The sequence below is a fragment of the Leuciscus leuciscus genome (assembly GCF_965113295.1).
Source record: "Leuciscus leuciscus genome assembly, chromosome: 6".
Taxonomy (NCBI): Eukaryota; Metazoa; Chordata; class Actinopteri; order Cypriniformes; family Leuciscidae; genus Leuciscus; species Leuciscus leuciscus.
Window position 1 is genome coordinate 25448443 of NC_138730.1, and position 13523 is coordinate 25461965.

A 13523-nucleotide genomic window follows, 5' to 3' on the forward strand; every position below is an offset into this window, starting at 1 on the left:
AAGATTAGGAATGGGAATAATAAGGTGATGTTGATTCTGACTCATTCGGTTCCATAAACGATTATTTAATACCTTTGAGGAAGAAATATTAGGGAAAAATCCAGTTAGGCTAGGCTATGCACTCAGCAGTCTGTTAATAAATTTTGACATTATTCCCGATTTAAACAGATAGGCTATAACAAATCTAAATGTTGCAAATGCAGTTTTCTTAGACGTTTCTGCAATACAATTATTGGCCCTAACTACAAAATAAAACAAACAAAAATGTAGTAGGTTATACCCTATCATATTTCACTCAATTATTTTCGTAAAAATATAGCCACCGAAAAGTCGAGTCTTTATTAACACACACACACACACACACGCACACAACACAGTAGCCATTACCTCAAACAACCTTTGTTCTTTGATGGATTAATTCCTAACTGTTTTGATTAGCTAAAATATTTTTTTTATAAAAAAAAAAAAAAAATTTAATCATAGCCTATGATCCGTTCGTTCGGGAATCACACTGGTCGCCAAGTATTGTTCATTCTGTAAAAAGAACCGGCCCATCCATGGGAACGGACTACACATTCTGGTCTGTGTTTACTGTTTACTCAGTATAAATCAGACTCTGTTGCTGATTCACTTCAACGAACCGACTCTTAAGAGCCATTTGTTTGACAATTAGACGGCGCTAGTGGTCGCGTGTGTTAAATTCGTAACTGTAGATTCATCATTGTTGTTGAGAATGAAATGTCATGAGATCCTTCGGTTCCCATATTTATTTTTTATTTAAATGTTTCTGAATAAGAACAATTCTCGGTTCCCAACTCTAATAAAAAAAAAAAAATAATAATAATATCTGACTGGTGTTGTTAGATGCCGGGTCCACCCAGACGTGTCATTATGCATATTATATTTAATATTTAGGCTAGAATTATTAATAAATGCTGCGCGACTTGCAGCCCTCACCCTCACTGTCAGTTTGATCAATGTGAACTATTTTGTAAAGTAAGCTTCAATTAAACAGAACCATGCAAGCATGTGGAAGGAAGTGTTTTACAGCAGCTTGGGGATTTGTAATAGAGAAACAGAAGTATAGCTATCAGAGATAATGCAGTTACATGTCAGTTTCGGTAAGGGATATGCAGTGGCCAACCATTAAAGATTTACACGTTTCTCATCAGACAGATATTTTTTATTATTAGTGATATTTAAATAAAAGAGTTAAAGAAGAGGTCAAATGCTTGCAACCTGAAGGTGGAGTTTTTGTTTTCTAAAACAGTGAAGAACCCATTAGCTTCTGTTTATCTGTCTAGAGCAAACCTAGCACTGGAAAATCGAGTTTCTTAGTTTAGTGTTCTAGTTTAGGATAAGTAGTTAAACAGAGCTGTCTGTTTGACATACTAACAAAACATACTGTACATAAAAAGCACTTTCCATTGAACCCGGAATCATTTTCCATAAATTTTGTGGATTTGAATTAGGGGTTTTCCAGCTTCATGCTAGTCAACATTACTGAGAATGGGTCTCAAAGTGACACAATAAGTGGCTTTTTTAATCAATAATTATGTAGTTCTTTCCTAAATAAAAATGATGAAAATAATAATTACACTATTTCATCCTCACAGTTTGCCCACAAACAAAAATAAACAATCATGCAAACATGTTAGTTTGAAGGCAAATGCATTACTTTTAACACCAGGGGGTGATATAAGCACAAGCGACCAGGACAGTGACCGCAACTTGCTTGTTTCTTTTTTACATTAAGCTGGCATTGTTTTTGAAACCACATATAGGCCTACAGTGTACATGTACATTAAACTGTTAGCAAAACTAGTTTTATTATGCTGACTGGTCTTGCAATGTTAGCATAACTAAGTTCCTCTTTTTCTAGAGGTGTCTATCAGCATTGCCCACAACATCTGAGCTACTTTCACATTTTCCTTTTTTTTTTCTAATGTTGAGCTTCAGTCTGAAGTCTTGATCTTGTTTACCAACTTTCATTTCTGTATATTCAAACTAGTCACATTCAGTGATTCAGGCTACTGGTAGCCTACATTTATGGGCCAGTCTAGCATAGATTGTTACCAATAGCTTTCATACATTTGCTTTTATAGCATGATTTAAACTGACGGCTGTGTGATCAACATTGGATGAAAATAGGCTACAGATTTTATGAACAACTGGTCAATTTTGAGAGGTCACGCTCAGCTATTATTATTTGAATATCATTTATAGCTCCTATTATCATGAACCCACAAATCTCATTTTCAGAGCAAATAACTGTTTATAAGAAGACAACAGGAAGAATGATTATGTGGGGGTGTGCATTTCCAGGTTGCATGACTATTGCACTGAAAGAGGAACTTTAGGGCTTTTTGCAAAAAGAAACACCAAACGGCAGCTTGACCATTTCTGCCAGCTGCTGCGATACAGACATAGGATATAAAGTTTCACCCACACAATATGGTAAGGTTATTTCTATTATGAACGATACATTTGGGTTACATTAGTGCAAGATTAATTTGATTAATTTTAGTACATAGGCTAACTACTTCAAATATATCACTTTCTCTTGTTGTGAAATACATTGTTGTGGATGTTTTCTGCTTTAAATGCTTGAGTGTTTTGCTGTCATTTTAGATAGGGCCTATCATAACATAATTTTTTCTATCTTTTTTAGACCATGAATAATAGCACTAATTGCGCTGTAAGTAATTCTACAGCCTACTGCGCAACATCTACCAACTCGTCACTTGGACTTGCTGTTGGTTTGCCTATATTCTTTGTGGCTCTGCTTCTGGCGGGGATAGCAGTGCTACTCTGGTTTCGACACAGAAAATCAGTTGATATTGAGTCATCTAATAAACTTAAGAGCCAAGATAAGAGCCACGATGGTCATTCCAGAGAGTCTCCATACAGTGGATATGCTGGAGGACTTCAACCTGCACCGCAGAGCCCAATCTATGAGAACTTTCAGAGTGGACAGTCCAATCTGCATGAATTTCAGAGGAGTGCTGTTCAAAGCGAGGACACACACTGGTAAAGTACAAAAGTCAAATTTGTTGTAATGTAGATCATCAGAAACTGGGTGATGAGAAGGCTGCGATAAGTCTTTGAAGTAGTAATGGAATTTCCTGCTAAGTTCTATTTGCTGTGTTTTGCAAGATCACAGTGACATCATGAATGTGTGGCAATAGTGGTATAACAGTCATCGAGAGTAACGTTAAAGGAGTTTTTATTTTGCCGCAATATTTATTGGATTATATGTTGGTGCAAATTTTGCAATTCACCTTGTTGTAACGTTTTTTTAATGCTTTATTTGAGGATTTAATTGAGTTTTCAAGAACTGAATTTCACTTTTGCCCCCATTTAGGCCCCATCAAGCATACCTGCAGTGTGATCCGCATGATGATGCAATCTACAGCAATGATCCTGCCCTCTTCCATCCAGATCAGGCAGAAATCTCAGAGGATGTTTACATCATGCCAGATGCTTGAAAGTCTGAAGTGTTTTGCTGTCCAATATTAATCCTTAAGTAAAATAATTTGTGCTGGCATGATGTGAAACAATAACATCCTTATTTTCAGATGGTAAAATTAAGGGCAAAACATTCTGCCCAAGAAATAGATTTGACCTGAGCAATGCCTTTACAAACATTACATGAGCCAGCCTAGTTTAGTGACTGAACTCAGTGAGACAGCAAAACATAATCATGACCTCATTGATCACACTTTAACAGGTGTCTCTGCCGATTGCAAACAACCCCTGCTGAAAAGACCAGCTCTGACCAGAGTAAATGTTCCATGCTGGTACAGACTGGTTTTTTCTGGTTTGGTGGACCAACATAAGTTGTTCTAGTTGAGATGCTGGTCCATATGCTGGACCTTTCAGCAAGGGGCTTTTCACATGTGCCTCTATCATGTTTTTAATGTTTAAAAATGTTTGCTTCCCAAATTATTTACTACTACTGTTAAAAAGTTTGGTTAAAAAGATTTTTTTTCTCTAAAGAATTCAATACTTTTATTTAGCAAGGATGCATTAAATTGGTCAAAAGTGACAGTAAACACATTTATAATTTATAAACATTTATTTCAAATAAATTCTGTTTTTTTGTTGTTTTTTTTACTTTCAATTCATCAAAGAATCCTGATAAAAATGTATCACCGTTTCCACAAAAACTTTAAGCAGCATATTTGATTTCTAAAGGATCATGTGGCACTGTCTTGAGCAATGACTGATGACAATTTTGTGAATAAATTATATTTTAGAATATATCTTATTTTAAAATATATTTTAAGAGACTTTAAAACAGTAGAAAATCTTACAGAACCTAATCTTTTGAATGGAAATGTATGTGCAGTGCATGTTACATGACTCATATTTCATAAGATTTATGCTTACGTCTATAGAAAACTTGTTTTCAAGCTTTCTTATCAATTAGGTGACAGAAATAACTATTCATCCTGACTGTGCCTTATGATTTTTTTTTATGTCTCTGTGACCCACTGAAATCTTCTCTCTCAGCGATTAGCTAAAAATTAGCTGAGAGTGTCTTTTCCACTTCCACAACTAAACGAAACAAGTGGAACATTAGACAAGTAGGTGGGTTTATGGCACTAAGAAGCCGTCAGAATGTCACAATCAGAAATGCACAATTCAGTCTTTGCTTGCACTATAGTCTTGGTGTTGTTCATACACATCTCTCTGAAAAAGTATAATACAGTTGCTGCATATCCTGTTGGCAAGTCACTGTTTCCGGATATATTTCTCAGACTCAGATCTCAGATGAGAATGTTGTTGACTTTACATAACTTTTAATTAACATATAGTCAGTTATTGGCCATTGATCGGAGATTAAATATTGGAGCAGTCCCACTAAACTGCATTCTTCATAGTATATTGCTTTAGGGTTTGGAAACAGAATATGTAAGAGATTCACTTACACTATATCTTATCTATATTTTTTGACCGTGAACATGCATTTTTATGCCTTGCAAACCTAAATATTTGGTTTGTGAAGTGCGCTTGAAGTGTAAAGAAACATTTCAGTGAGGTAAGATTATCTAACCTGTTGACAGATAAGGTTTTGAGGAAATTGTAAGAATGACTTGGTCATTGGTGAATGGTCTTGGCAGCGTTAAGAATGGGTTGGAAAGTTAAAACTAATCATTAATGTCATGTACAGTATGCCATCATTTTCCAATAAAAGCGTTTATGAATTCTCTGAGTTTTCTGTAATTTCCAGCTATTGAAAAATGTCTTTGTAAAGAAAACGTACCACATTTACCACACTGGACACTTTATTAGGTACACCTTGCTAATACGCTAGTACCCCTTTTGCTTTCAGAACTGCCTTAATTCATAGATTCAACAAGGTGCTTGAAACATTTCTCAGAGATTTTGGTCCATATTGACATGATATTATCACACGATTACTGCAGATTTCCCGGCTGCTCATCCATGATGTGAATCTCCTGTATCACCACATCCCAAAGGTGCTCTATTGGATTGAGATCTGATGACTGTGGAGACCATTTGTGAACTCACTGTCATGTTCAAGAAACCAGTTCATTTGAGATCATTTGAGCTTTGTGACATGGCGCGTTATCCTGCTGGAACTAAGTAGCAATCAGAAGGGTATACTGTGGTAATAAAGGGATGGACATGGTCAGCAATAATCAGGTAGGTTGCGGCGTTTAAACGATGCTCAATTGGTACAAAAGGGCCCAAAGTGTGCCGAGAAAATCTCCCCCACACCATTACACCACCAGCAGCAGTGGATCCATGCTTTCATGTTGTTTACATCAAATTCTGACCCTATACCATGAATGTCGCAGCAGAAATTGAAACTCATCAGACCAGGCAACAGTTTTGTCCAATTTCCGCAGTTCTTACAGTATACAGGAGTGACACCTGGTGTAGCCCATCTGCTTCAAGGTTCGACGTGTTGTTCGTAAAAAGTGGTTATTTGAGTTACTGTTGCCTTTCTATCAGCTCGAATCAGTCTGGTCATTCTCCTCTGAGATTTATCAGAGGTCTGGTTTCAGGTATAACTTTTTCAAAGTGATGGTGCTTTGTATAATGTTATTTAGTGTGATAAGTGATACATCCGTTTGACATTTGTTCTGGCTACTGTATACAGACCACCAGGGCATCCACTCTGGCATCAACAAACACAAGCCTGCCTAGCACTATATATCTTCTCTTTTTCTGACCATTGTCTGTAAATCCTGAGATGGTTGTGCGTGAAAATCCCAGTTTTTGAATACCAGCCATCTGGCACCAACGACCATGCCTTGTTCAAAGTTACTTAAATCACCTTTCTTCCCCATTCTAATGATCAGTTTGAACTTCAGCAGATTGTCTGACCGTGTCTAGATGCCTAAATGCAAATGCAAAGAGTTGCTGCCATGTAATTGGCTGATTAGATTTGCGTTAACAAATAGTTTAATGAGTAGTAAATTATATAATAATTTACATGTAAAATATTACAAATTATAATACATAAATAAATAAAATAAAAATAAGAATCATTTCAAATAAAGAAAATCCTGGATATATGCAAATAGTCTGGCAGCAAAACTCGGGCCGCCCGAGCGCAACTACGCTACATGTCGGCGCTGACCACGAGGCTATCGGCGCCGACAGCAAAACCTTTGTTTAGTTACTTTCTAGGGGCATTCAATCGTCGCAGACTACTGACACACATCTTATCCAAACTATGTTTCCAGGTTATTGGCACAGCCAGATATGCTAAGGTAAATTTCCTTACTATAGTTCTACTGTACCCACATAATTAATAAGTAGAGAGCAATTTCTTGTTTATTTCACCCCATTGTTTTATCCAAACCTACAAAGACAGTTTTATTGATGTATGAGTACTGTATGTATAAAAGTCTCTGTTTGAAGCAGATAAAGTGATAGTAATGAGAAGTACAAGTCAGTTTGTTTATTGCTTTATGATTGATTGTGTGATGATTACAAATTATTATTGTTCTTATCAATGAAATGATTACATTGTGTCAAAACAATACATCAGTTAATGTATCTCAAAAATATTTACAGTCAGCAAAATCCTGCAGAGTCAATAGGCAACAAATTTTTTATGGACTATCATGACAGTATTATGTAAATACTGAGTCACAAATGAACTCTCCACTGTGCTTGCTTTAGAGAGCATTCACTCTCTGGTCAAGGCCAATGAAACTTATGTGTGCTTTCAAGGCTACAGATGTAAGAACTGGGATATCTTTATAGATGTGATAAATATGCATATTATTGGATGACATGGATTAATATCTTTTATGCATATTTATGGCATGCCCTCACCTTGAAAATGATCTATAATGGGTATTGTACAATGTTGAGTGTAATTTAAAAGTTTACACTTTAAGTAAAACATTTTGTAAATTCATTTTATAGTTCATTGTTATATGATCTGAGTGAGTCATACACAAATACTTCATTCTGATGACATATTTTCCACAATTTAATAGCACGAAGAGGTCATTTCAATGTGGATTCAAAGCTTTTTAACAACATCCAGAGTTTTCAGCTCAAACTTGACTTGGTTTCACAAAAAACGTTTGAGGATGTTTATATTATATTCAGAGAGGATGTTGAATCATCTTTGTTGAAATGTGAACAGTGAACATCCATACAGAAAATAGATAATTTCCTTAAAGGAATACAACTACTTTATTTACATTCTTTCAAAAGTACAAAAGATTTCTTGATTCATTCGCAACACAGTAACAAACTAAAAAAGACAGTACAAAACTTTTCAAATAAATTACAATAAATAACTTGATATTCCAGTATGTCAATCATGTGAAAATACAGTACCCATTCAACATGTCAGTGTATGCAGGAAAGCAGGCATCTGGTTTCAGAAGAAGCCAAACTACTATAAACCAGAGGAATGTAACCAAAGGTGTGTGAGAACATTTATTTGTATTTCATCGGCTAGATATTTTGCCTCCTTTTCGTCTTGAGATTATAATGTTCAGTTATTAATAAGTCTCCTTTAATGTCAATGTTGCTTATGCACAGTGGCATTTACTAACTATCAAATCGTTGAAAGGCGTGAGTTTCAGCTTTCCACGACTGTCATAGTGCATGAGAACCATTGGCTCATAGGCAGCTGGTACACAGCAAGGCCCGGGTGTTGTTCCTTTGGACATAAGATGCAGACGAGACTTAACCTGAGTATGCATACTGGCGGGTTTATAATTATGTGGACACGAACCATCACAGTAGTGCATAGTATAGCCTGAAGGAGCGATAACCCAGTCTGACCAGCCGATCTCTTTGAAGGAAACATTTAATGACTTTCGCCTGCAGTGACCTTCATCCTCAACACTTTCCTCCTTAGTAGGGACAGCTCTTCTGCTTCTCCTCACTGCTTGGTCAAGTTGTAAAATAAGCCGAGGCATGGATTGTGTACTCACTTCTTGTTTTTTGAGAAGGCAAATTTCAACAACTAAAAGCTCAGCACTTGTGTCCTTAAGCCACTTCTCAACTGCATCTGTTAAATCCAACGTGACATCCTGAGAGCTCAAGTCCCTCGTGTGAAATACAGTCTCTTTATGAAAACCAGGAGGTTTATGCATTCTAACCACAATGTCTTTTGATAGCCATGGCTGGCCGGGTGAAATTTTGTACACGCGCGGTCTCTTAATTTGCAGCCTTGCATGTTTAAGGTTGACTCCAGTTTTGATGCGCGAGTTCTTGTGGAAAGCAGCTCTGAACCACTGGTGCCTTGAATCCATGCTTGAATTAAGAGGCTGTACTGTTAGGAAAATAATAAAGAAAGACTGAAATTAGACAATGCAAAACAAATGTATATACAAACATATACCAAATAAATTATGTATTTTAATCTTTAATCCACTTGAGTGCAGTGAATACATACATTCAATTTAAAACAAATGTACATAAGTGTAAATATGTTTTGTGTGTGTATGTATATATTGATAGACACCACCACAAACACGCACACACATAACAAATATTGACTTTACTACATTCAGTTCAGGGGGAAAAGTGAGAAATTAGACAATGCAAACTACATACACATTTTTATATTTTTTTATATTTAGTCCAATAAATATATACATACTATCGTTAAACCAATATATATATATATATATATATATATATATATATATATATATATATATATATATATATGTGTGTGTATGTGTGTATTTTTTTAAACAAATTTACTCATGCTTTCAAATGACACAATTAAACGTTTTTATTTTAAAATATTATAATAAAAACGTACCTGTTGTGGGAAAGAGCACCGTAGAGGCTCTTCTTGCAGGCTGAAGCTCCTGCCCTTCACTGGAATTCCCTTTAAGCATCTGTCCAATTCTCCTATACTGACGGTACATCCTGACCAGGTCCTGGTGAGACGCTCTTCCACCAGGCCTGGGTGGTTCCTCCATCCCCAGGTACTCCAGAATAATGGTTTTCAGAGCCTCAAGCTGCAGGCCCATGAACATTTCCCCATGCTCCCGTTGAGCTGTAGACTCACTCAGGCAAGAGCTAAAAATAACAGCCCCAACAGAAAGGAGAAAGCACTGTGCTACCGAGTTCTGCATGGCAAGTTCTTTTTGTTTGTGCTGTCTTTGTGTTGGTCAGTGGAATGAATGACATTCCAGGCATGTTTTCATTTATACAGGTACAGGCCACGCCTCACCAGAGAGGATTGTTCATCTACACCCACAATGAAACTACACATAAGGTAGTCATTCCCTAGGCAATGACATCACGTCAGTAGGATTTTAGAATAATACTGTCACCCCAAAGTGAAATTCGTCTTGGACTTGGGACTTGCTGCAAACAATACTGGATAATATGTATACAAATATAAAAATCTATAATGAGGCCAAATAAGACAAGAATAGTTGGAGAGTATTTTTTATTAAAATTCATTTCTGTGCTATGCTTCTCCATTATGTAATTCTACATTTGAACAGATCTAAATTATTGTGTACAGTATATTAAAAATTATCTTAAGTCCACACACAGTCTGCATCAAATTCATAATAACAAAGGATAATCTATAATTATGGGAGCACCACGATATGTGTGGTCTTGCCTAAACTTGCTTTTGTCTTTATAAATAAACGACTTTCATATGATCATAAAAAACAACAAAAAACAACAACTCTGTTTTCAGATAGGACACATTTCTGTTTACATGTGGAACGATAGATGGCAGTACAATAAAACTCACATATGGTAGTGAAATAAAGCAAGACAGATGAAAAAAAAAAAAAAGTTGAAAAATTTGCATAAATGACTAAGCTAAGGCAACTCGTCACGTGTTGTGCGTCACATGCTCAGATGACTCTCCTAAGGTAAAAGTGTGTGAAAGGTTCTTAGGTATGTTTCAAACAAACATTGTGGCGTGTGTCAGAATGCCAAGAGCACCACACTGAGTAATGGAGCATTTCGATTATTTAAAACACGAAGGAAGGTCGTCATATACATTCAATAAACACCCACAATGAACTCTTAAGAACACAGTATGTTACACCAGAAAAATTGCATTTATTGACCAATCTATCTATAGACTGTATATATTTTACACACCAGTGTTGATGTTAAATCGGTTGCCAGACTTGCCACTGCAACAGGTTAAAGGGCACGTTTGAGTGTTTTGGACGTGCCTCTTTGTCAAGTTCATCCAGTTAATTTACAACTAAACTACAAAAATATACACACTAACAATGAATTCCATAATTCCATAAACTACATAAGAGACCTGTCCACATTTAGATCACAGATAAACAAGCCTTTCTGTAATCTGTGATAATACATGTCAGTGAGGCTACAGTGATGCCATTTTACAGCAGAATTGCATCATAAGACATAGGGCAGTTGTGTGTTCACAATAGTAAGGGTTAATGGGTCATTCTAGCAATGCTATTTAAAAAGTAGTGAAAATGTTTGTCTGTTCCCCTGTGGTCCATACATTATATGAGATATGAGGAGATAAAAGCCTTTCTATAGTCGAAGATGATTGACAATTCGCATACAGTCAGGATTGGCGATATGGTTTTGTTCTGGGCAAGAACTCCCTGCCCATCCATCCAGCCTAGCATGGATAGGAGCAGCAGAACAGGGGTAAACAGAACCAAATCAACATAAATGTATTGCGGATATTATTAATGTTCAATGATTTATGTATAACATGATTCAAGAAAATGAGTCTGATTCAAAGAGGAATATCAGAAGGCCAAGTCCTGACTGGACGAGAGGAGGAGCTGGGGATGAAGGAGGGTAATTAACTCCTGAGCAACGAGATAAAGCTGCTGATAATTCTGAATGGATTTTATGTATAGGGATGCGGTGATAGGCATAGTATTCCAATAGGTAGACATGGATCAGCTGAGACTCAGCTGATGCAAGCTTGACTGATGTGACCTGCCAGAAGTGACGCTATGCTTGACAAGTGTAAAAGCAAGAGTGTCACAAATCTCCAGGATGATAAAAAAAAGAGCATCACCCAATTTTTGGTGTCAGACATGAGCTTCCTGAAGATGAATATACACACTAAAAAAAAAATGGTTCTTCAGCGGTTCTTCAGGGGTTCTTTGCGGTGGTTAAGGTGCTATATAGCACCACTACCATTTAAAGAACCTGTTAAGCCCAGTTTGGTTCTTCAGCGGTTCTTTAGGGTGGTTAAGGTGCTATATGGCACCTCTTATGGTTCTACATAGCACCATTTGACAAAGGTAGGTGCTATATGGCACTTAAAGTGGTTCCCCTATGATTACAAGCCAATGAAGTGTAGATAAATGACTCCCTCTAGTGGTTACTATGGAAAATAACTAAATCTGAAACAGGGATATATACTGTATATATTAAAGTTAAAATATTAAACCGTTACATATTTTTAGAGACAGGATGGCTAGCTTTAAAAGACAATATCACTATATTAGACAATATGCATTATATATATATATATATATATATATATATATATATATATATATATATATATATATATATATATATTTTAAGTCAATACAAACTGAAAGACAATGAAAGTTACATGTAACAAAAAAGCAATGAAGGTTAATAAAGAAATTATGGAAATTAAAAACCAACAACAACTGAATCACAGCAAAGTCAGAGCTCCTCTCTAAATTCTGTCACAACAAATACCTATTATCGAACTAGAATCTACTGAAAACTAAAACTGACATAAATTTGTCATAAACAATTTCATGAATTGGGAAGGAAGCAGGGAAAAGTTCAGCCTCAAAAGCTGGATATAATATAATCATTGTCGTGCTCAAACAACTCTAACAAGCACAAACGATCCTGCCTTTGTTCCAGGAACACAGTGCATCAGGCGCACACAGTAATAGGAAAGGACAAAAAGCAGTGGACTGTAAAGGCCACACTCCCTTTGATTTACCACAGCAAGTAACTGCACAGAAAATAAATACATAAATACAAAAAAATAATAATAATTACTATTGGAAACTATCATGGTTCATTTAAAAAAAAGCACACAAAATGTGTACTCAAGCACTTGAATATTAAAAACAACCAAGAATTAACATTGTAAGATCATTTAAAGACCATTTTAAGATTGTGTTCTGTGCATAAAAGGAGAGCAGACAGCCTCGACAAAGAGTGACTCATGCAGTGTTGTGATGTTTTTCAATCAATGTTCCATTGTTACATCAAAGCATCGTGGTGCCACTTGGAGACAGACAATAATCAGCCAAAAGACAACATCCCACATGACTGACAGTGCCAGGCTACCTGCCCAAATTATTCCAGCATGCTTCTGAAAATTTCAATATTGGAAAGTTTCATCGGCAGACAGAGCTGAATTTTTCATAAATCAAAGGTCTTTTATATTTAGCAAAAGACAAAGAATAAAATACAACAAATACTTACATGGCAGAGGGGGTCATGCATCAGTATCTTGGGTGCCCCCAATACTCAATATAATTACATCCTTGGTGTAAAATATGATTTTATTTGCCAGCTTTCACTCAAAGCTAAACATTAACACCCGAAATTGCATTGCAAAATTGATATGCAGCTTTAGCCTACCATGCATTCATGTTTTAGCCCAGCATATATCAACTGTGAACCTTAAGGGTACCAGATATAAACATTTCTGTAAATGACCTATATGGATCTTCAGAACTTCTAAGCTAAAGACAAGTTACCCTTAAAAAATCAACCAATTAACAGCCATGCTAATTATTCCGATATGATTCATTTGACGCAACAGTATTCAGTCAAATAGCTTCACATGGTTACATTTTGGTTAAGATTTTTCTTTAAATTAACTACACCGTCTACAAAGCAGCCTAAATTAATATGAAAGACAGCACTTCGAGAAGCTACAGCACAACAACAACCTGATTCACGTCGCTACCGCCTTAATTGTACAGATTCGTGTTTTGATTGGTTCCTCGCAGACTCTCTCATCCTCTAGTCAGGTGACAGAGTGCTCGCTTTTTTTGGGGATGGACTGGATGACTTAGAGA

General features: G+C 36.2%; 1 protein-coding gene and 1 long non-coding RNA gene across 2 annotated transcripts; one reads left to right on the top strand and one right to left on the bottom strand.

The window, feature by feature from the left end:
* The first annotated feature begins 2173 nt into the window (after positions 1–2173).
* Positions 2174–5213, top strand: LOC309500801. Its single transcript, XR_014206693.1, has 4 exons — positions 2174–2188; positions 2326–2457; positions 2672–3030; positions 3365–5213. It is a non-coding gene; the product is annotated as an uncharacterized lncRNA (long non-coding RNA).
* Positions 5214–7662: 2449 nt separating this feature from the next.
* Positions 7663–9650, bottom strand: gdf15 (Growth differentiation factor-15). Its single transcript, XM_082172021.1, has 2 exons — positions 9281–9650; positions 7663–8782 (listed from the first exon to the last, which is right to left on the bottom strand). The coding sequence occupies exons 1-2, from the start codon at positions 9597–9599 to the stop codon at positions 8034–8036; spliced, it is 1068 nt and encodes a 355-aa protein (XP_082028147.1). The 5' UTR covers positions 9600–9650; the 3' UTR covers positions 7663–8033.
* Between the last annotated feature and the right edge of the window lie 3873 nt (positions 9651–13523).

Excerpts from the sequence above, each read along its gene's own strand:
- gdf15 (XM_082172021.1), bottom strand. The coding sequence starts at position 9,599 with ATGCAGAACTCGGTAGCACAGTGCTTTCTCCTTTCTGTTGGGGCTGTT. Across the intron at positions 8,783-9,280 it reads GGTGCTCTTTCCCACAACAG|TACAGCCTCTTAATTCAAGC; the intron begins GTACGTTTTTAT and ends TTTTCCTAACAG.